The 22,773-nt window shown below is 40.0% G+C and overlaps 1 protein-coding gene across 1 annotated transcript in view; it reads right to left on the bottom strand.

Moving 5' to 3' along the window:
* Nucleotides 1–8,590: 8,590 nt before the first annotated feature.
* GPRIN3 (GPRIN family member 3) overlaps nucleotides 8,591–22,773 on the bottom strand; it is a 32,171-nt gene continuing 17,988 nt past the window's right edge. The window contains exon 2 of the mRNA XM_070948746.1: nucleotides 8,591–11,143. Coding sequence (XP_070804847.1) covers nucleotides 8,746–11,049 — 2,304 coding nt within the window. The 5' untranslated portion in view covers nucleotides 11,050–11,143 and the 3' untranslated portion in view covers nucleotides 8,591–8,745. The remainder of the gene's footprint in view (nucleotides 11,144–22,773) is intronic.

Genomic DNA, 22,773 nt, shown 5'->3' with positions numbered 1-22,773 from the left:
TCTCCCAAGGACATTCGCACATACCATTACACTGTTCGACACACTTAACCAAGCTATCAATTGAAACTGTTTACCCACAATGTTTGCTCTCCTTCTGTGCTACGTTTGTCCCATCAGAGCTGTGGGCTTCTCCAAGCCAAGGATTCCACATTAAGGTTGAAAAACCCAAGTCAAAGCAGAAAAGGCATAAACTGCTTCTTTTAAAGACCAGCATGTCTCCGCGTGAACAGCATCTGAAAGAAACATTTTACATAAGGTGCATGACTACTTACGTCTCCCAGTTTCCTAGTGGAACATTTTTTTTATAGTACTGGTTTCTTTTCATCCAGATTTTTCTCTCCAAACTTAAAAGCCGTTAGCATAAATGATTGAAGCTGCGGAAGAAGTTTGATGCATGCATTATTAATACATATTCAATAGGAGGGATCTTGGAAGTGCAGGTAATCCTCGACTTACAACCACAATTGAGCCCAAAATTTCTGTTGCTAAGTGAGACATTTGTTAAGTGAATTTTGCCCCATTTTATGACCTTTCCTACAACCGTTGTTAAGTGAAACATTGCAGTTCATAAGTTAGTAACCTGGTTGTTAAGTGAAACTGGCTTCATCTCCGTCACGTGATAAAAATTCAGGTGCTTAGCAATTGGTGTACATTTATGACGGTTGCAGGATCCTGGGATCATGTGATTGCCATTTGAGACCTTTCCAACTAGCTTCTGACAAACAAAGCCAATGGGGAAAGCCAGATTCTCTTAACCAATGCAAATTCATTTAACAACTGCAGTGATTCACTTAACAACCATACCAAAAAAATCATTGTAAAATCAGGAGTAACTCACTTAACAATTGCCTTGCTTAGCAATGGAAATTCTGGAGAGCTTCTTACATAGGGACCCAAAATGATTCACATCAAATGTAGATGCGCAGTATAACTTAGTATACTCCAGTTGTACTCCAGTTCCTTTGGACTTCAACTCCCATCAGTCCCAGCATGGCCTATGACAAAGGATTGTGGGAATTATAGTACAAATCATTCTGACAGGTATCATATTATCCAATTTCTGGGTTTTTCAAATTCAGAAAAGGCATAGGGGTTCAACTTTCTTGTGACTGTATCCCTTTTTATATTGCCATATCATCCTCACTTTCTTTCCAAATCAAAGCAATTAAGAGATTTGAGAAAATGAACATTTTTAATTGGAAAAACTGAGCTGATTAATTACAGATAATTCTTTTGTAATTGCTTCTCCAAATCAATTTAATTCTAAGGGGAATATAATAAGAAGCAAATAGGAGTCGTGTTGAGCTTTTAAGGAAAGGCAGGATCTTCTAACCAATAGGATGAATATATAAAATGAATTCACTTGTCATGTTTTCACTAGCAGAACACAGATTCAAAATCCATTTCCTTGTTTCCACAGTCCAGAATCTTCCTGCAAATTTGGGCTTCCCTTTCTTACTGTATTTGAGCTACAAAATTAACAAACCAGAGTTAATAAAGACATCGTTTTATTATATTTATTACTGTGGAATTCCAAGATGTAAAACAGCAAAATATGGAACTTCCTCTTGGGAGTTGCCCAACAACCAAAAATGTAACTCTGGCATATTATTATAGAACCGGTTCTCGCATGCATGTTTTAAAGTTAATACCCAAAATAAATGCTACGGTACAGCTTCAAGCTAAAATTAGCTATTTGGTATAGCACATCAGTCAGTAATTTCCCGTTAATATATATATATTTATAAAAAAACCCACAGCTACATGAACATAAGGCAGCTTTAGCAGTCTAAAAACCTCATTTCAGGAGATGGATTGGATCCTTGGTAAGCCAGGTCAGTCAGGTCAAATCCCAGCTAGAAACCAGATTTTGGGATTGCCCACTATTCATACTTCAATGTATTGTTATGCTAAGTGTTTGTATTTGCAAGTGTGTGTGTACCCACAACGTTTGTGGCTGTACGTTGGACCGCTTCGAAATCTTTTCACTCAAGAGATTTCAAATTGGAATTGGCCGTTGAAAACTTATAACCTCAAGCCATTCTAGTTCATTTGGATATATTTGCATTGCTAATGATTTCATGAGTTTAAATATAATTCGATAGTTTCTAATAAGGCAATTGACAGAATGATTCAGATAGTATTTTCTAAGACTGCTTAAACGTTCCTGTCGTGGTAGAAATGGGTGGTTGATATGAAATTGGGATTCTTTTTATAATCCTTTAGTTGTGGTGATGGGGGTGGGGAACAGAAGTATCTGGAGGGCCAAGCAGGGTAGGTGGGCAAAAGAATCATTTGGCAGCAGCCGCCACACAATATGTTGTCCTTTTTTTCACGTCTTATTTGACATACGCACCCTGCAGACATCCCAGAGGCATTGACCCTTATCATTAATAATGATTAATAAAGGCTACTAAAGCTGCTTATATTCTGAATTCACACAGCAAAATTCTCCAGAATCGAGAAGAATATCTTGTAACATGAAATGTGCTGGTGTTATGGGCTTTTGAGGGGAACATCAAGGGCACATTATTGCTCGACAGCAAATGCATTTCAGAAGGCTTTATGTGCCCATTGAATTGTCACTGTGAGTCCCAAGTTCCCCCCCACTAAAAAAACAACACATATATACTCTAGAGAAGGGGTCTCCAACCTTGGCAACTTTAAGACTTGCTGGCTGAGGAATTCTGGGAGTTGAAGTCCACAAGTCTTAAAGTTGCCAAGGTTGGAGACCCCTGCTCTAGATGTACTCTGTCAATTCCTCTGCCTGTTTAAGTGCAGTCCCTGGAAGCTTTATCTTTTCTTTTTTCCATTATTGTCAGTTCTTAAAATACTTAAGTATTTCTGTATGTATTGGAAACACTATAATTAGAGGTGTTTGGGTTGAACTGAGAACCTTTTAAGAGAAATGTTCCCGTTTCCTCAAAGTCAAAGAAGTTCGTTCTTTTTGTCTCTTTCCTGTTGAAATCCATACTTGGTTTCATCCATTACTTGAAAAGCCAACATTCGTTGTAAATGAAGGAGCGGGAGGTGAAAATAAGAGGTCCAGTTTTTGTCATACACTTCAAGGCCATCTACATTTGGATGGATGTCTTTTAGCTGTTTATTTCTTCTGTTGTTCACGCCTGTTTATAAGCAATTTTGTAATCATTGGTTTGTAATGAATCCTCACAAGACAATCTCTTCAAAGTATTCAAGATTCAGAGCCTTATCCTGAAGAGAAAACGTGGAAGAAAAATGTCTGAAGGTTCTTTTACGGATGCCACATCACAATCCATGGGGGACAATCTGGAAAAAAACAATGCATCTGAAGACACAAGAAGAAGCAAGAAGATACACCAGATTCTTCGGAGTGTGAAAGAGCTGCAGTTTGGTGACCACAGTATGACAAGAGGCAGTAAGAGAAGCCAAGCGTCAACAACTCTTACCTAACAAACATCACCAACATTTACTGTTATTCAAACGATCCACATAAAGTTCACATTTTGGACAATAAGAGAGTGTTCAATATTACAAACTTCATCAACAGGACAAAACCCCATACATGGGAATTCAATAATCAAACACTTATCCAGGATGGAACTGGATAAATATGGGCAATTTGAGAAAAGAACAAAAATATAAACCTTTAAAAGATGCCGGATTCAGTGTTCGGTGATTGGCAAAATATTTCAAGCTGGACTCCATAAATGTTTCAGATTATGTATGGCTGACAGTAGCTAAACCATCAAAGAGATGTATTGCTTTGTTGTGGAAAGAAAACAGGAGAATTTAGGAAACATGGTTGGTGAAAACTGTACATTTCTGCAACTTTCTTAAAATTGGTAAGGCTAGCTAGGAAGAGATTGCTTATAGCAATTGTATATAAAGTACTTTAAGGAGTCCGAAATGCAATCATACCCATGGCATTTTTTTTTTAAGCGGTTTCAGAGATATTTCCTGGAGAAATGAAAAATCTGGTCGTTGAGTATTGTTCTACAGAGAAATATGTTTACAAGTTTAAAAAAAAAAGAATTTGGGGAAGAAAATTAGGGACAGAATGGAATAGAAACTGGCAGTGTTAATAGTTAGAATGTGAGAGCCCCTGTGGCTATTTTGTCCAAGTACCCATTAACTTGACATGCTGAGAATCTAATAGAACATAATTATCCTTCATAATTAGGAATGGTTTCCTTTTCCAAACAGAAAATTCACCATTTATGATGTACCTAAAGGAGGGGTGCAATGGCTCAGTTTAAAGATGCTGAGCTTCTCAGCTGAAGAGCTGACAGCTCGGGTTCAAGACCTGAGCTCCCTGCAATGGGGTGAGCTCCCATTACTTACTCAGTTCCTGTCCACCTAGCAGTTCCAAAGCATGCAAATGTGAGTAGATAAATAGGTACCACTTTGGTGGGGAGGTAACAGTGTTCTGTGCACCTTTGGCGTATAGCCATGCTGGCCACAACCATGGAAATTGTTTTCGGTAATGCTGGTTCCCTCGGCCAAGAAACAGAGATGAGCACCATGCCCTAGAGTCAGACATGACTGACAGGGAAATATTTACCTTTTATACCTAAAGGATCCCATTGCACATCTGCTGTTAAACTGAATCGGGGTCAGCAGGAAAAAAAAACAACCAGTGGGATTAGGAATCCTTTTCTCAGTTTAGGGGTCAACTCCAATGATTTCAATAAATTTGTTAGTGCATAATCTTCAAATTACAATACAACAAGCCAGATTTTAGCTCCTTGGTGTAAAATTTCCCTCTGCTGCTTTCAAGAGCCCTTCCAGATATTTTGCTTCTTTACAAAGGTTCTTTACAAACCTAAAAAAATCTGGTTCACCTGAAGAATAAATTGATTTGCATGAAGTTTATTAAAATGGCTCAATTTTTCCAAAAACCTCTTTAGTTATTAAGCACATAAAAGCAGTCAAATTTAAGTAGAATGAATGAACAGAAGTGACAGGATTATAGCTTTAAGAATCTCAGCTCTGCTGGTAACATGAGTAATTTATCTAATCTTTGTGTTTCCACCCTGGCCTTCTATGAAGATACAATCCTCTGGCCTGCTTTTTCCAAAAACGGGGGAATTGTCTTCAATGCTTTAGGTAATATATACAGTACAGCTGTTATGAATAGCAGCCTGCAATCATGTTCTTTTACATAATATATTACTGACCATAATTTCTATATGATTAGAATAATTTCATTACCATATAGAACTGTTGTGTTAATGATTCATGGCAGCTCAATATGACTAGAAGCTATTTTATGGTACTTTTTGAGATTATATATATGTATCTCAACCTTGGCTGCTTGAAGATGTGAGGACTTCAGCTCCCAGAATTCCCCAGACAGCCATACTGGCTGCGGAATCCTGGAAGTTGAAGTCCACACTTCTTCAAGTATCCAAAGTTGAGAAACACTGATCTTAGACTGACACGGTCTGCTCTAGCTCAAATTGGATCAAGCAACTATTTTGCCTGGAATTTCCCCTAATCTGCTATTTAGTATTCCAGCTGATACTAGACAAAACATTGTGATTTTTTACATGTAAAGCATGTTAATCAGTTACCTAATCTTCTTATATTTGCATAAAGGATCAGATAAAAATATAATATATAGACCTTCATTTCCTATTTGTGGTTTGTAACCCATTTAACGGAATAGGATCTTACTAGCTTGACACTGATCTTTTTATGAATAAACAACTGTGCTATGTGTATATTATAATAAATTGCTCCCTAATACAATGCGTTCCTAATATACAATTCCAAGTTAGCATGAGAATGTACGCATCTATTCAAAAATAAATCCTATCAAGTTCAATACGAGCCACGGTGGCGCAGTGGTTAGAGTGCAGTAGTGCAGGCTACTTCTGCTGACTGCCGGCTGCCTGCAATTTGGCAGTTCAGATCTCACCAGGTTGACTCAGCCTTCCATCCTTCCGAGGTGAGTAAAATGAGAACCCAAATTGTTGGGGGCAATATCCTGACTCTGTAAACCGCTTAGAGAGGGCTGTAAAGCACTGTGAAGCGGTATATAAGTCTAAGTGCTATTGCTAATAGGACTGAATCTCAGGAAGGTGGGGAGAAGCTCATCTTTTTTCCCAGGAATGTATATATCCATTTCGTTTAACCTTTTTTTTAAAGCTCTGTCCATATGATTAAGTATATGCCACAACAACTGAAGAGCCACAAAAAAAAAAACAAAAAAAAGAACCTGAAGTCAAAAGTTAGACCCCACAAATTTTCACAAAAGGCAGTCAATTTTTTTTTAATGACTTAGTAATCCCTTACATCAGGGTGGAGTTGTGGCGGCTGAATGGAGCTGAGCATTTACTGGATGGATGCCCTTCCCGATTCCTATGCAGAGTTCGCAGCAGATATTTTCATTTGGGCCCAGAGAGAGAAATATCTGCTGCTATCTAGGATTGAACTCACAGCTCCTGATTGTGAAGCAAAAGGTCCACCTCTAGGCCACCATGCTGCTGTCAAAAGGCAGTCAATAACTCTGCGAAATACAAAGGTTGAAAACTCAGTTCTTTGATTAAATAATGCAATAGAGCCGTTTTTGTTTGGGTTTGCAGTGTAGCACATTGTTGAAGCAAAGATTGAAAAACTGGACTCCCTTTAAGAAATTTCCTGCCGTAGTGATTGTGTGTGTTGAACTGCTAGAAGAGCAGATTTTGCTGCAAGGCAAACAATAAAGCAAGGCTTGAGAAGATCTACATTGCAAAAGCTCTAATGATGATGGTTGGAAGCCCATAAATATGATAATCACAAATGATGACAAATTAGAGAGATATTTTTTTCCATAATAGGGAGGAAGCATGTTTTTTTTTTACATTCACGTGATGGTTCAGTTCAGTCCAAAGAAATCATCTTCAGTATTTGATTTCAATAGAAATGGGTAATATACATGCTTATTTCCCACTGAAAGCAATGGAATATGGAATTGATTAAAGTTGGCAGAATGAATGATTGCTATCTGTATTGCATTTCACCCCAAACCCCCAAATGGTCTGATTAGAAGCATAATCTTTCATAACAACATTAGGCAGAACCACAAAAATCATGAAAATCCCTGAGTTTTAGGTTGCCATAATGTCATTGCCTTTTCTGGGATTCAACTCATTTAAATTTACTGGCCTGCATTATGCATCATATGAAGCTATAATGTTGCTTGTATTTGTCCCAATATACTGTTAACCATAATTTATTGAACAAGTCATAGTTAACAAAGGAACTTTCTTGGGCTTAATCGATTTGCAGAGAAAATTCCACAATTTTCTTCCATATTTTGCTATATATTCCAAGCAGATCTGCATTATACTATAATTATATTTATAATTTTAGAAATAATTTTCTGAGCACACAAATTTCTCAACCTTGGCATCTTTAAGATGTGTGGACTTCAACTTCCATAATTCTCTAGCCAGCCATGTTCCCCAAACATGCTGAGGAATTCTGGGAGCTGAAGTCCACACAACTTAAAAGATGCGAAGGTTGAGAAACACTGCCAGTTAATCCAATTTCCCAAACTTGGAATTCTTAAAATATTGGAATCACAGATGTGCCTTCCAGGATTTCTAATCCAACACACCTAGAAGGCACAAAATATTTGAAAAGGCTAGAATATGCAGCAATGTCGTAAGAAACGTACACGAGAAATTAAACCAGTGATCAGTAGGTTCCTGGTTCACTATACAATGATTTGAATATTTTTCTATAAATGCAGTTGCTTTCCCCTTTGATGAGTGTTCTCAACCTTGGCAATTTTATACTGTATGGACTTCAACTCCCAGAATTCCCTAGCCATCAGGCAATATCAGGAAACAAGCAGACAAAATCTGTGCAGCAAGCATTAATAGGCTGGAAATGTGTACACGAAAAGACTGCAAAAATTTCTACCAATTTTTAATTTTTTCAATCCATTCTAGATTTCCATCCATCCTATTTTCTCTAGTGTTAGGTGAAGTGCTGTGTGTGTGTGTGTGTGTGTGTGTGTGTGTGTGTGTGTGTGTATGTGTATATTTGTCTATTCTCCGAGAATCATTGGAGAAAACAAGGCACAGAACAAAAATCAGCATGTAAATGCATACACGGAAATCCCAAATGCTTAAGACAAAATCTGGCTTTGAAGTATCAGGACGGTTTGGAAATTTATGCACTTTTCATTTGAGATTAAGCACCTTCAGTGGGGCAAGGCTGGCAGTGGCTGCCAATGGGCAAAACTCAGCTGGAAGGGTTTGGACATCAAATCCTGTATCTAATGTGTAGACGAGCCTCAACTTTGAAGGGTTTATACAGTTAAAAAAGCACCATTCCTTCTCACCTTTCTACTTGAACCCAACCCAACTTTTCATCTTTCCACTCCCCAGTTTGGGAATGTTTTTCTACATTATCTCATAAAATAATCTATTTAAGATTTAGTCACCCTTCTCTTTTTATCTAAAGCTTCTGAGAGTTATTTAAGTAACCTGACAGTTCTGAATTGTGTTTCACCCGGTACTTCTATTTTATTTGGCAAATGACTGAGAAGTTCCGGCGTGAACGTGAATGTTTCATGTATTATTTGCAGAAATTAGACAGATGAAGGCATGTTAACTAGTGGGAACGAAATATACTGTCATAATTTCCTCTCCCCTCAACCCTGTATCAGTGTATTAGAATCTCAAATATCCATAAAGTTCCTTGTACAAGTACACAAGTGCGCACAAACGGATGTGTTACGTTCCCATCCTTGTTTCTGATTTTTTTTTTTCAGTCCAACACAGAAGAAGCCGCAGGACGAACACAGCAATTTGGGCGTCGAAAATTCTGCAGCATGGAATGAAAAACGTTGTGATGCCTCCCTTTCAATTTTTTATTTGAAGACGTATCTGAAGATATTGATTTACGGGCTTGGGGGCTTTGAACCTTGATCAGTTTTTCGTGCTCTCTGATCTGCCTTTGCAAGTGGTTCTGGATAGCGATTCCCAATGATTCTGGATCTAGAGATGCTCCGTAAACCTCCCAGGTCATGCCCTGTTCATCCCACACAACATCCCTGACACGCTTGGATTGCTTCAGATGCGCTTTCGCCTCGGCGGCGAGAGCCTTGGGCCCTTTCTTCTTTTCACCAAGACGCGGCGTAGGACTTGAAGAAGTAGGAGCAGCTGGTACATCAAGCACTGGACCCTTCTGGATTTTATCATTCTGGATCCCTACAGCAGGACTAAAACTTCTACTCAACTTAGATATTAGATTCTGACTGACCAAAGTTCCTGCCTTGGTAGCCCCAGAAACCGTACCTTGCTTGCTTTTTGCTATAGCTGGAACACTCATTGTTTGGGAGCCAATAACAAACCCTGTCATATTGATCTTTTGTTCTTCAGATATGAGATGGACCTTTCCTTCTCTCTTTGGATTTACAGCAATGGGAAAACTGGGCAGAGCTTTCTCAAGGTTATCAACAGTCTTGATCTGCAGCTGTTTCTCCCAATGGGTTGTCTCAGTATCCATACTGATAACTGTAGCCTTGGCTTGTTCCGATGTTCTGGGACATAAAGGAGGAGGATTTTCTTCGAACGAAGAAGGATCAGAGTGTCGATATTTACTATCGATGGCTGGGGTTGAAAAACACGGAGGTAGTTTAGTTTCAAAGTTTGCAGGGTGCTGGGTAGACACAGGCTGATTACTAGAACCAACACTAATTTGGGAAACGGATCTTGCTTTCTGCAAAACTGAATTGTCTGACAGTCGCTGTGAAACATCGCCGCGATTTTTAGCCACGTCTGTCATTTGCACCTCTGTCCTCTTGGCCAAACTTTCTTGAGAATTGTCAGATGCCAGTGAACACACCCTTTCTGCCTTATCCAACAAAGCTGTGCAAATTGGATCGTGCCTGTTTGTGAGATTCTCCTGAAGCCTGACGTTAGGACTTCCCAGAGGCTCTCTGGTTGTAGGTGGTATTTGAACATGTTCCTTGTGCGTGATGCCAACAGCTGAAGGTGTTTGGACATTGGCTGCCAAGTCACCAATTATTTCAGATTCCTCTTTCCCTCCAGCTCCCATATAAATGACGTGCAACTGATCTTGGTCATGTTTTGCCTCAGAAGACATGTTCTCTCTTAAGAATGCCGTCAAGATACTTGGGCTGGTGGAAGCTGACCTACTCTCCACACTAGCTACAGCTTGAACCTCAGCATCTTGATGAGTCCTGCTTATCGTCTCTGCCTCTACAGATCTGTTCTCAGGCGTTACTGTCATTGTACCTGTGTCTTTGAATTTGGACAGCTTTGCTGTAGGCTCCTCCCTACGGGTACACGATGTCTCTGCAATGCTCTCAAGGTTGCATTCGGATGCTGTCTGTGGCTCGGTTTTAGGACAGGAAGTTGCATTCTTTGTATTCCCCAATTGTGTTTCCACATAAACAGGAGCTTTCAGATTGAGGCCCATCTCATCAGAGGAAACCAAAACTTGACTGTTGTCAGAGATGATAACTTCACACACATTGTCCTTCCCCGCAGGAGCTGCTTGCTGGGTATCAGAATAAATAGGAGGGGAAGGAAGAATGGAATCATCCTTGGATCTGCTCTCCACAACATCAAGGTCTCCTCCAGGAAGTATGGTTGCTTTATCAATTATATTACATGATTGTCCACTACCACTTGGAATATTTTTGTTAGCCTCTTGGGCAAGAGTCACTTTAACTTCACCATGCACTGAGGTGTGGGTTTCAGGTGCTGGGTCTTGGACCTTGGCTCTGGAGCCCTCCTGCTTAGTGTAACTTACTGGTTCTGGAGCTGCCATGCTGCCTTCTTTGGAAGAGCTGAAGGACCCAGGAGAAAGAATGTTTGTATGCTTGGTGTCATATTCACAATGCCAGTCACTCTTTGGAACCTTGGCTTCTCGGCCAGAGTTCACTTCAAACAAGCATCCTCCAGACGGCTGGTCCTTGGCCGGAAAAGGATATCCATTACTGTTGCTTTCTATGCTCGCTTGCTTGCACAGGTGTTTAGGAGATTCTTCAGCTGTGACCAAGGAAAGCTTAGTAGATCTCAGTGGATCTTGTACGGTCCCCATGGAAATGTGACACGGAACAAATTCTAGGCAAATTTGTGCAGTGGCCGTTACAAATTCTTTCTAAGGTACGCTCAGGCTGAAAGGATACATCAATCTGTTGAAAGAAAAAAGACACAAGGCACATTAATAATACCTTCATATAAAAATAATCTAGCCTTAAATTTTGAATGAAGACTATGGACAGTATCGGAATTGGAGGCCTACTGTCTTCTGATAATAACAGGTACTAGCTGTGAAGCAGCGGTGAAATCCAGCAGGTTCTGACAGGTTCTGGAGAACCAGTAGCGGAAATTTTGAGTAGTTCAGAGAACTGGCAAATGCCACCTCTGGCTGGCCCAACAGTGGGATGGGAATGGAGATTTTGTAATATCCTTCCCTCAGGAGTGGGGAGAGAATGGGGGTTTTGTAATATCCTTCCCTCAGGAGTGGGGTGGGAATGGAGATTTTGTAATACCCTTCCCTCAGGAGTGGGGAGGGAATGGGGATTTTGCAGTATCCTTCCCCTGCCACACCCACCAAACTACACCACGCCCACAGAACCGGTAATAAAAAAATTTGAATTTCACAACTGCTGTGAAGTACCTGTTCTTTCCCAAGAAAACAGGCCTTATTGAAGAAATGTTGGTAATTGCTGTCTTAAGACCCAAAGGGCTCCCCCCCACTCCAAGAGGCAACTGGACTTTCTAGTTTTTCTTTGAAGACGTTTCACTTCTCATCCAAGAAGCTTCTTCAGCTCTGACTGGATGGTGGGGAATGGAAGGATTTATACTCCTTGCAGACAGCTGGTCATTTGCATCCTTTTAGCAAGTCGTTAAGGCCACCTGGAGGTTTATCTGTGTCATCAGGGTCACCTGAGGGGGGCAAATGGGTGTGGAGCCTTCTTCAAATTGTTGAAAGAAAGAAAAAAAGCACCTTTGGGACAACCATGATCTGGATGACTGAGAATCTCCACAGACCAGAGGTGGGCAAATGTGGCCCTTTTACAATCTGTAGACTTCAACTCCCAGAATTCCTGAGACAGCCAAGCTGGCTCAGGAATTCTGGGAGTTGAAGTCCACAGGTCATAATGGGGCCATATTTGCCCACCCCTGCCATAGACATTTGCTGTCTTAAGACTTCCTTTATAACTTGAGATACTACCAAAAAAAATCAACACCGAGAATAGAAAGACTATACTGATAAAAGAACCAACCTGAGAGGAAATTCTCACAGAAAAATATATAAAAGGTATAAGATTCTGGGAAGATGGCATCAATCAGCCAATATTACAGAAGCAAGTCTGATGCAAATAAAGGTCTGGATGGATGTGTATCAAAAGTATACAAGGCCAAACTTGTATACAGACAATAATGATTAGAGACAAGGAATTAACCTCATAGACAAAAAATAAAGAATAATTTTGGCGTAATGCTGATTAGTCATTTATCTGCATATTGTACACCTAAATAAGAGTTCTGTAAACCAGAGCTCTCTTTTTTTTCTGATTCCTTTTTAGTGGTTATTGACTTGAGATTTTCCAGGATTTCCAACCTTAAGATATAGATTGAAGAAAGCCACAGTGTTCCCCCTCTGGTCTGCCACACACACCTAGCTCTATAAACAAACCGCTTTGCTAAATAACACAAAAATGGAGCTGTTTTCATAATCAACCTGGGTATGACCCTGTGAATGATGTGGCCCACAGGATTCAGAATATTTGTGGTTGGCCTGTAGTTTGAGATTCTGGAATGTGGTAATAACACAACAGGGGCGTACAAATTTCACAACAGGAAATGGAAAGTAGGGTATGTTTAAATGTGAATTCATAGTTGTATCATAATGACTTGAGCATATCAAACTGACATTATTTAGAAGCTATACATGTGTATGTCTTCAAATCATTGTTGATTGCTTGTGACTGCTTGGACAAGTCCCTGCAGTTTTCAAGCAAGAATTTGAGGTGTTTTGCCTATGCCTCTTTCACCCAGTTGCTTCATACCTACGGTGGGACTAGAACTCATATCTCCTGTTTCCATTTCATTGGCTTTCTTACTTCACTACACCAAAACTGGCTCCCATCCTGTTTCCTACTTGGAAATCATTTGTGTATCTCAACCTTTTTCAGAGGTTGATAAATGGAAGCATTATGAGCTACGTGGCTAATTCATTGGCAGTTAATTAATATATTCCAAAACCTAGGCTTTAACTACCGTATTTTTCGGAGTATAAGATGCACCTTTCCCCCCTTAAAAGGAGGTGAAAATTTGCACCTTTCCCCCCTTAAAAGGAGGTGAAAATCTTATACACCGAATGAAGGCCTGCCCACCCACTGCCCCCCCCCCCCCGGCCTCTGCCTCGCAGCAGTTACCTCCTTGTAAGCAAACAGCAAAAAAAAACAAAACAAAAAAAAACAGCTCCTTTCAGCTTCAGCACAGCCTAATTAGCACAAGTTGATTGGATTGGCCTCCTGATTCTCAGCTGATTTGCTCTCAGCTGTTTTGCGCAGGGCTCTGCTGCTTGCTGCAAAGAGGTAAATTGCTGGAGCAGATTTTTTTTCCCCTTGTGCTAATCAAGCTATGCTGAAAACGAAAATAAAAGTAAAGCAGGCTGTTGGCTGTTTGCTGCAATAAGGCAAAATTGCACAGAGGCAGAGGGAGATTTCTTTTTCTTCTTTTCATCACCAAAAAAGGTAGATGCGTCTTATACTCCGGTGCGTCTTATACTCCAAAAAATACGGTATGTTAAACTGACAGCCAAACTTGTATACCTTCTTTCTCCCTTTTCCCTTCCGTGTGTCCACTTTCAATTGTGCAAATAGATGCTTTCTAGTGTGAAGTATTTTATAAAATTTTATAATTTTATAAATCATAATACTTATTAACGATCATAAAGAAATCAGGGAAATGAAAATAGCCTAGTTGAGGAATCCCCAACCCCCGGTCCGTGGACTGGCGCTGGTCCGTGGCATGCCAGCAACCAGGCCATGCAAACAAGTGAAGCCCCATCCACGAGATGCAGGCAGCACATGAAACCACGCCCCTTCCAGTCCGTGGAAAAACCTTTCTCTATGGAACCGGTTCCTGATGCCCAAATGGTTATATAGATTAGTTTTGCAAAACAGCAAACTAATCTATATAAAAAGGTATCAAATGTAAAACTCAAATTAGAATTAAGCAAAACCCCAGAATTGTAAAATGAAGCAAGATTTATCACCTAGAATTTGTATTATCTTTTTGAGAGGATGGGATGGAGTGCCTCTGGAATAGCTGAATTAAAACATCATTTTATGATTAACAGGTGTTTCTGTGAAGTATACCAAAAAAAGTCAAGATGATGCTCACAGTAATGAGATTAAAGCTCTATTTTTTTTAATGAATATTTGTTTCAATCACACCAACGTGGCTGCCATCTTGATCTTTCTGACTCTGTGGACATGCCTGATAACTTAAGATTTTCCAGCTTCATAAAAAGCAAACCATTTTCATGGAACTTCTATATCTTGCCCACTTTTTCAAAGCAGCAATTAGAGAGGAAAAAAAGGGACAATATTTCATAGACATTTGACATGTTTCAAAAACATTACCTGCAATCTTGGGCAATACTTGTTTCTTCCAATGACTAACCCCTTAGGGCTGAAGAAAGGGATTACTGTAATTATTTACTTCCTAAGACTCAGCTGGCCTTAAATATATAAACAGCTGGAGCTCGAAGACCACACACGGTGTTATTAAAATGGGTATGTAGAGCTATTTCACGTTGAAACAAAAACAAAAAAAAATTAAATTCCCTCTAAGTTTTCATTTATCAATTTGGTAACTCTCAAGGTAATAAAGGAGAATATTCTCCGGGTTTGGCAGCCAGATCCAAAGCAGGTTGATCAATAGTATAATAAATCTGCAATCCTTAATTTCCTCATTACGTATATGCAGCTATCGGTTAAAAACAGTTGTCAGTGAAAGTTGTACATTGGCATTCTAAGAGCAGGAGATATGAGAGGAATGTTTAAAGCACCATAGTTTGACTGAAATAAAGACAGGGGTTTGCTTTTAAGTGACTAAGCTTAAAAGCATAATACAAGTACAATAAAGGCATATACATTGAATGCTAGCATCTCAAGAAGGTTCTTGCCTAAGTAATGGAAATGTCTGCATTATATATTTAAATATTACAGCCCCCCCCCTTTCTTTCAGTCTTAAGCAATATTGTCTTCACTTGCTTTGCACTCAGTGGTTGGCCATAAATTAACATTCCAGATGCTGGATAATCTGTGTCCTAAACCAGAGATTGCCATCCTTTCTGCTCGGCAAAATGGCAGGGGTGGCGTTGTCGGGGATGGTTTCGCACACGTGCCACTTTCAGAAATCTGGCTTCACGCGTGCTTGCCCATCACTTCCACGGCCCAGTTCCAAATGGGGGTTGGGAACCCCTGTCCTAAACTATCTACCACAACAACGCAGAAGAAGAAAGTACAGTTTTATTAAATTATTTACTTGTAAAATTATATCTTCTGCCAATGTAGCAGTTCGAAAGCATGTAAATGCAAGTAGACAAATAGGTACCACTTTGGTGGGAAGGTAAACCTTCGACGTATAGTCATGCCAACCACATGATCACAGAAAGGTCTTCGCACATTATTGGCTTTTTGGCAGTGAATTGGGGATGAGCATCAACTCCTAGTCAGACACAACTCTTCAGGGGAAACCTTTACCTTTAAATATATCTATCCAGGGGTGGGCTGCTGGGGGTTCGCAGGGGTTTGGGAGAACCTCTAGCTAAGATTCTGTGCAGTTCAGAGAACCCTCAAATCCCACTCCTGGCTGGCCCCGCCCACCCCACCCTGCCCTGCCCCTCCCAGAAGTCCCCACGCAGCCTGTTTTGGATGCAGGTAAGTGTAGGGTGCGCATGAAGGCTTGAGGGTGAAAAACGGGCCTAACAGAAATTTGGGAAGGGGGGAAACAGGCTCGTTTCTGGCATACTGAAGGCGTCTGGAGCCTGGGGAGGCTGTTTTCACCCTCCCGGAGGCTTGAAGAAAGCCTCCAGAGCCCTGGGAAGGCAAAAATGCCCTCCCCCCCGCCATGGTGGAGGAGGAAGACTAGGCCACGCCCACCATGGCCACGCCCACCCAGTAACTGGACAGAGAACCCCTTGCTAAAATTTTTGAAGCCCACCCCTGTATCTATCTATGTATTGCATTTGTTCATAAAGTCCTTTAAAAATTCCCAAGCAAGAGAATTTTGTATTTCCTAGTTGATACAGAAAAGGCCTATCCCACACTGACCACAACATACTATAATATATATATTGTAAGAGATTCTGCTTTCATTATTTTCTTCTTAAGGCTATTGAGATTTTAGAACAAAGTAAAAAAGTTGAAACTATAAAAAAGGACAAAGTATAAAATAAGGCATACCTAAAATGGTAGGCAGACAAGTTCTATAAATAAGATTTCTTATCGCTGCTCATGAAATAGGCCTCAACTTGACAAGATCCTAAGCGTATTCACTCTGAAATAGCAAATGTAACTCAGCTGGAATTTTAAAATCTTGTTTTGATCCAGTTCTGGCACCTGACCAGAAAGTAATAATCAAGTTAAACAGCATTACCAAAACCCATTAACTCTTATTTTATCAAGCCTCAATAGACAATACGTACACAGCCAGGACTCCAGGTTTCAAAAAAAACGATTGTTCATTGTATTTCTTCATCTTCAGGCTGTGTTCAAAGTATAAGTCTTTCTTCTGTGAGACACATCACATTTCTTGCCAAAATTCAACCCTGTTATCCAATACCACCAACAGATTTGTTTTTCTTTTTGTGGTAAAAGGAAAAGGGATACAGCTTGCAAGTAAACACAGGAATTAAATCAAACAACACCTGTACAAAGCAACGAAGAGAATTATGGGCAAAGACTGTTCTCATATCTACTATAGTTCGAGCCATCCAAGGACAGCTTCTATTTGTTGGTCAAACCATGAAATTTCTTGTTTGCATAAAACTCAGCCATCAGTTAATCTGCACTGTGTTTTTTTTTATTACACAAGCTTAGAAGACTGATGAAAAGGCAGCCTTTGTTGGATACAAAATTGCACTGTTCAATTATATATATATATATATAAAGGAAAAATATATTTTTTAAAAAATTTCTGAACAATTATAACAGGTTACTTATAAAAAACCTCCTTAATTTCAGTTTGATTCCTAAGATTCTTTTTTTAGTAACATTTCCATATGGTTTTCTTATGAACCGAATTTGAAGGAAATTGTATTTCATGGAGCTCAGAAATGGCTGTTGTGAAATTGAAGGACGCGAAAAAAAAAAAAAACTTATCAGTTTCACCATCCATAACATTTAACAGTTGGAAAAATTCTGTATTCCACTTTAAGTCTCAAATCCTAATTATTTGTTCTAATTTAGCTGTGTATCAGATATTCATAGCTGTATTGGGTGGTCTTGAATAAATATCTTTAGCACTTATGTACCGCTTTACAGCCCTCTCTAAGTGGTTTACAGAGTCATGATATTGCCCCCAACAATCTGGGTCCTCATTTTATCGACCTTGGAAGGATGGGAGGCTGAGTCAACCTTGAGCTTGGTGAGATTTGAACTGCCAGATTGTAGGCAGCAAGCAGTCAGCAGAAGTAGCCTGCAGTACTGCACTCTAACCACTGTGCCGACAATAGTGATACACAATTAATTCACTTTTTGACATTGATTTAAGAGGCTTGGTTGTTTATACAAGTTTTGAATGTACGAGCCTTATTCATACTTAATATAAAGTGTAGTTTGTTTGTTTTGGACTTATTACTCAGTATCACAGGGGTGGCGCTATGCTCAGCAGTTAAGACAGTGGGTTTATTGGCTGGAAACCTGGCAATCCAGGTTTGAGACCCGAGCACCATGCAACAGGGTGAGCTCCTGTCCTTGCCTCAACTCCTGCCAACCTAGCAGTTCAAAAGCATCCAAATATGAGTAGATAAATAGGTACCACTTTGGTGGGAAGGTAACAGTGCTCCATAATTGCATGATGGCCACATAATAGTGGAAATGTCTTCAGACAGCGCTGGCTCAATGGCCTTGACGCTGAGATGATCATCAACCCCTATAGTCAGCAAAGTAAAATCCACAAGGATTCCTTTAACTTTTTAAAAATTCAGTATCATACATTGGGCAAAACAGTTTATAGAATAAACTGTCCAAGCTTTAATGTTAAAAGTAAGTTGTTTAATTTTGGTAAGATTACTTGGCATTAAAAAAGTTTTGTTGAAGTAATTTATTCAGAATTCAGCCTTATAAAATAAAATGAAAATTTAGTACAGAATTCAGCCAATGCTGAAGTTGTCCTATGCACAGTTCTCCTATGGTTTTCGTAGAACCTTGTATGACCCCAAGTTCCACCTTTAGAAGATCGCAATGGACAAATTTCAGGTAATGTGATCAGTAAGTTGGAAAGAGCCCCTAGTTGAATGCCCTGCTTACTGCACAAAATCCAACACAGCATGCAATCCACCCTGGTTTTAAGGTTTTATGGTTAAGACACCGGGCTAGAAAGCAAAAGAGTGTGAGTTCAAGTCCTGCCTCTGCCATGAAAGCCACTGGGTGACCTTAGGCTGATCACACTCTCTCACTCCAAACCACCTCACAGGGTTGTTGTGGGGAAAATAGGAAGCTCTATTGGATATATTTGCTGCCCTGAGTTATTTGTAAACACAATAAAGGTAGGATATAAATAAAACAAATAAATCACAGCAGTTCTGAGATTCAGACACCAGTCCTTCCAAACATAACTGGATTATAGTCAGTTGCCACCATAATGGCTATTGTGCTAAAATTAAGGTCTTCTTTTCACTAGAGATTGGATAGTTACGTTCTTTTATTTTTCTGTCCACCATTAGAATTTTTTTTTTAAAAAAAAAATGATAGTTCCACACAAAGGAAACAATTCTTTGAAAATCTCTTGTTTCCAACTCACTCAAAAGCTATGTCAATATTGTGTACATAGGAAAACGAAAGGCAAACAGCTTAACAAAAGTAGTCTACAGCAACCTATTTTAGACCTCAACACTGCAGGGCGTTGTGACATCTCTAAGATCAAAACCAAAATGTGAATGGGGTTTTTTATTGGGCACAAGCCAGTGGTGGGTTTCAAAGTTTTTTACTACCGATTCTGTGGGTGTGGCTTGGTGGGCGTGGCATGGCTTGGTGGGCGTTGCAGGGGAAGGATACTGTAAAATCTCCATTCCCACCCCACTCCAGGGGAAGGTTACTGCAAAATCTCCATTTCCTCCCGATCAGCTGGGACTCGGGAGGCAGAGAATAGATGGGGGCAGGGCCAGTCAGAATTTTACTACCGGTTCTCTGAACTACTCAAAATTTCTGTTACCGGTTCTCCAGAACCAGTCAGAACCTGCTGAAACCCACCTCTGGGACAAACCCCCTGGGAATGCAAAATGGGACAGTCTAACCAGTCCAACTATTGCTCCAAGTTCCTTTTCAAGATTCAAACACTCTATTTCAAGCTTATCATTTAAATACCCTGAAATGATTGCAGTGCAGGTAGTTCTTGCAATTTCTGCAGGACACAGAAAAAATGTTTAGTGTGTTGTCAGCAGTATGAACTACCTTTGCCCTACCCATTTTTCCCCCTGAGAAACGTATCTTGGTTTTCACCTATAAACAGGGACTAGATAATGGGGCTGAATCTGCCCAACTCTCTTTGAAGATAAAAATCAATAACGTAGCAAAATGCGCAAGCGTTCGTTGTTTTTATGATGATGGAAGACCTTGAGGAAGTTAATAAAACTCCTACTGAATGAAGAGATTGATTCACTTTTTGTTTGGGAACCTAAATACAGAATTTAAAAACAAATTTGACCTTTGCAATCTATTGCATATAGGTATGGGTGGTGGAGTTGGGTTCCCTATTTTGTTGTGTTTCAGTGACCGTGAATTTTGATGGTTATGGTATAATGGAGAAAGTAGAGAAATCCAGGTTCATACCCATGAGTATTGTGTGGCATGAAAACTAAGGCAACATTTCTTGCGCTTTGCAAAGTACATGATAAAAGCAATCCTAAAAAAACAACTGAATTATATCTTCAGAACCAGAGGATTTAAAAAAAAGCTATACAATTCTAACTGATTATTTCCCCCAATGACAGCACAAACAAAAGAACCAAAACATTATGTAGAAAGCAGTGACTATGTTTCTAAAAGAATGCCCATCAGTGTCATGGACAAAGTATGCATTAGGAATAAAAATGCCATCTTGCTGCTATGTGTATACAGTATTCAAAGAAATATTGGCTTGTCTGCTTTTCAGTTGCCCAGACTGTTGGAATACATGTTAGAATGTATTTTGTATTGCAACAACTACAGAATTATTCAGCCAGTAGATGGCAGTGTTTAATTTACATCTATGGTTAAAATCTATGGTTCTTATGTTCTGAAGAGAGTTTCCTGTTACAGTTTAACAGTTGAGCAGTAAAACACATGGTGACTGTACTCTTTGTTTGCTCTGTGATGCTGAACAGAATTTCTAACACAAACAAAGCAGCCAATAAGAAACAGAGCTCCTACTAGACCGTTGTTTCTCAATCTTGCAACTTTAAGAGGCGTAGACTTCAGCTCCTAGAATTCCTAGCCAGCATGCAGTTATCAGGTTGAAAAACATTATACTAGACTATATAGCAATAACACATTTGAAGAAGGGATTATCTAAAAAAAAAAAGATGTTTATCTATAGAAAATTCAATTTACATTTCCAACAACATTTTGTTTAAAATTCTTCAGGAACCAGAACTTTGCTCAGGGTCTTCACTACTGCCACTAAGAGAAGACAATGTTGAGTCATAACAGGCAGCAAGTGGTCTGCCTGTTATACCACAGTTTCCAGAGTTCCTATAGCAAAGGGTGGCTCCAATGTAGAGTATTTGGACCATAAATGAAAACCTGTCAACAAATTAAAAGATATTCTATATACATTTGGGTGATGGCAACCATTCCAGCTTGATACTCTTTCGGTAAACTAATGTAGGAAGCCTCAGCTCTGTTTTTGCTGGCAGAGGCACCGCGGGCCAGTCCTTCGCTGTTTCCAGGGCGGCCCTGCAGGTCAGATCTAAGCATCCTACGGGCCGGATCCAGCCCTGGGCCTTGAGTTTGACACCTGTTTTAGAAGAACCCTGCCTTTGCTTTGGTAGGTTCTGCAAATGAGTCCAGTGAACTTGCAGAGTGCTTCACCTTCCCAATTTCAAATCCAGTTTTTCCAGTCTGTAAAGCTGCAGCTCTTAATAAGCAACTACCCAAAGCTGATGGGTGGCCATGGTGAATGGGTTGGGCAGGCAGTATGAAGTGCTATTTGCATGCTTGAATGTTTTAAACAGAGGAAGCAAAATGAGCATGGAGCAAAATGGAAGAAAAAAAACAGCTTGTGGGTTTTTCCCTATTTTTTTTTCCACAAAAGGAAATGTAACAATAGTTTAAAAAAAAAAAGTCAACTGCTTTGTAACTGCTGCTGTGACCATGAAAACACATTTCTAATTGTTATTAGCTTTTATTAGTATCACCGTATTATTATCTCCAAATTGTTGCAGGAACACCACCCAGCTTGTTTGAGACTGACTAGCTGAGAAATTCATACTAGAAATGAGAGCTGTTTACGCATTGTCCTCCATTTTTGTGTATGTTAATTTTCTTCAACATCCATAGTGAATAATGGCTTGTTTAACACTCCCTCTAATTCACGGGTGTCAAACTCGATTTTATTGAGGGCCGCATCAGGGTTGTGTTTGACTTGGGGGGGGGGGGCATGGCTGGGATGGGAGTGGCCAGCTCAATGTCACTTGTGTCGGGGGCACCTGTGGTGGCCAAGTGATAAGGAAGGACTTCCCTGAGACCCTCCCTCCCTCTCATTGTAACCTTCCTTCCTTCCTTCCTTCCTTCCTTCCTTCCTTCCTTCCTTCCTTCCTTCCTTCCTTCCTTCCTTCCTTCCTTCCCTTCTTTTTCCCCTCTTCCTTATTTTTTCCTTCCCCTCTTTCCTTATTTTTACTTCCTTGCTCTCTTCCCATCTTCCCATCTTTTTCTTTCCTCTTTCCCTTTCTCCTTTCATGTCCCTTCTTGCATGCTCAAATGCAAAAGGGGAAACATTTCTCCCTTTGTTTTTAGTTTGTTTTGCTAGCCGTCTGCCAGAGAAATCAGAGCTGCCCTGTTTTTGGCTGCGATGGCCTCTGCAGCCATCTGCCAGCCAAAATGGAGCTGTGTGGCCCTTCTGAGCTCCATTTTCACTGGAGAGGCACTGCGGACCGGTCCTTTGCTGTTTCCTGGGTGGCCTCGCGGGCCAGATCTAAGCACCCCATGGCCCATGGGCCTTGAGTTTGATACCCCTGGTCGAATTCCTACCCACCCCTGCCACATGTGTTGGACTTTGTCCCCCCAGAATTTCTGGACAGCATATTTGAAGGTTCTAGGCTTGATTGGACATCATTAAATTGGGGAAGACCAGCTTAAACTGTCCTTGCCTTCTCTCATCCTCCTGTACACTTCTATATTTATCAACTGGGATAATGTTTTTATAATTCTCTTCTGCTCTGTTGCTCTTGATAAACCACACATCTGAAAGTGAGACCAAATAGTGATTAATAGCTAAGAAATGGACATCAGTACAAGGAGTAAAAATTTTAATACCATCCCAGCACGCTAAGGCCTAACGTCCAATTTTTTTACAGGTAGTCCTCAACTTATGACTGGTT

This window comes from Pituophis catenifer, unplaced genomic scaffold (genome assembly GCF_029215685.1).
Source record: "Pituophis catenifer annectens isolate HBS135680 unplaced genomic scaffold, rPitCat1.0.hap2 SCAF_8, whole genome shotgun sequence".
NCBI lineage: Eukaryota > Metazoa > Chordata > Lepidosauria > Squamata > Colubridae > Pituophis > Pituophis catenifer.
This window is presented reverse-complemented; position numbering and strand designations above follow the sequence as displayed.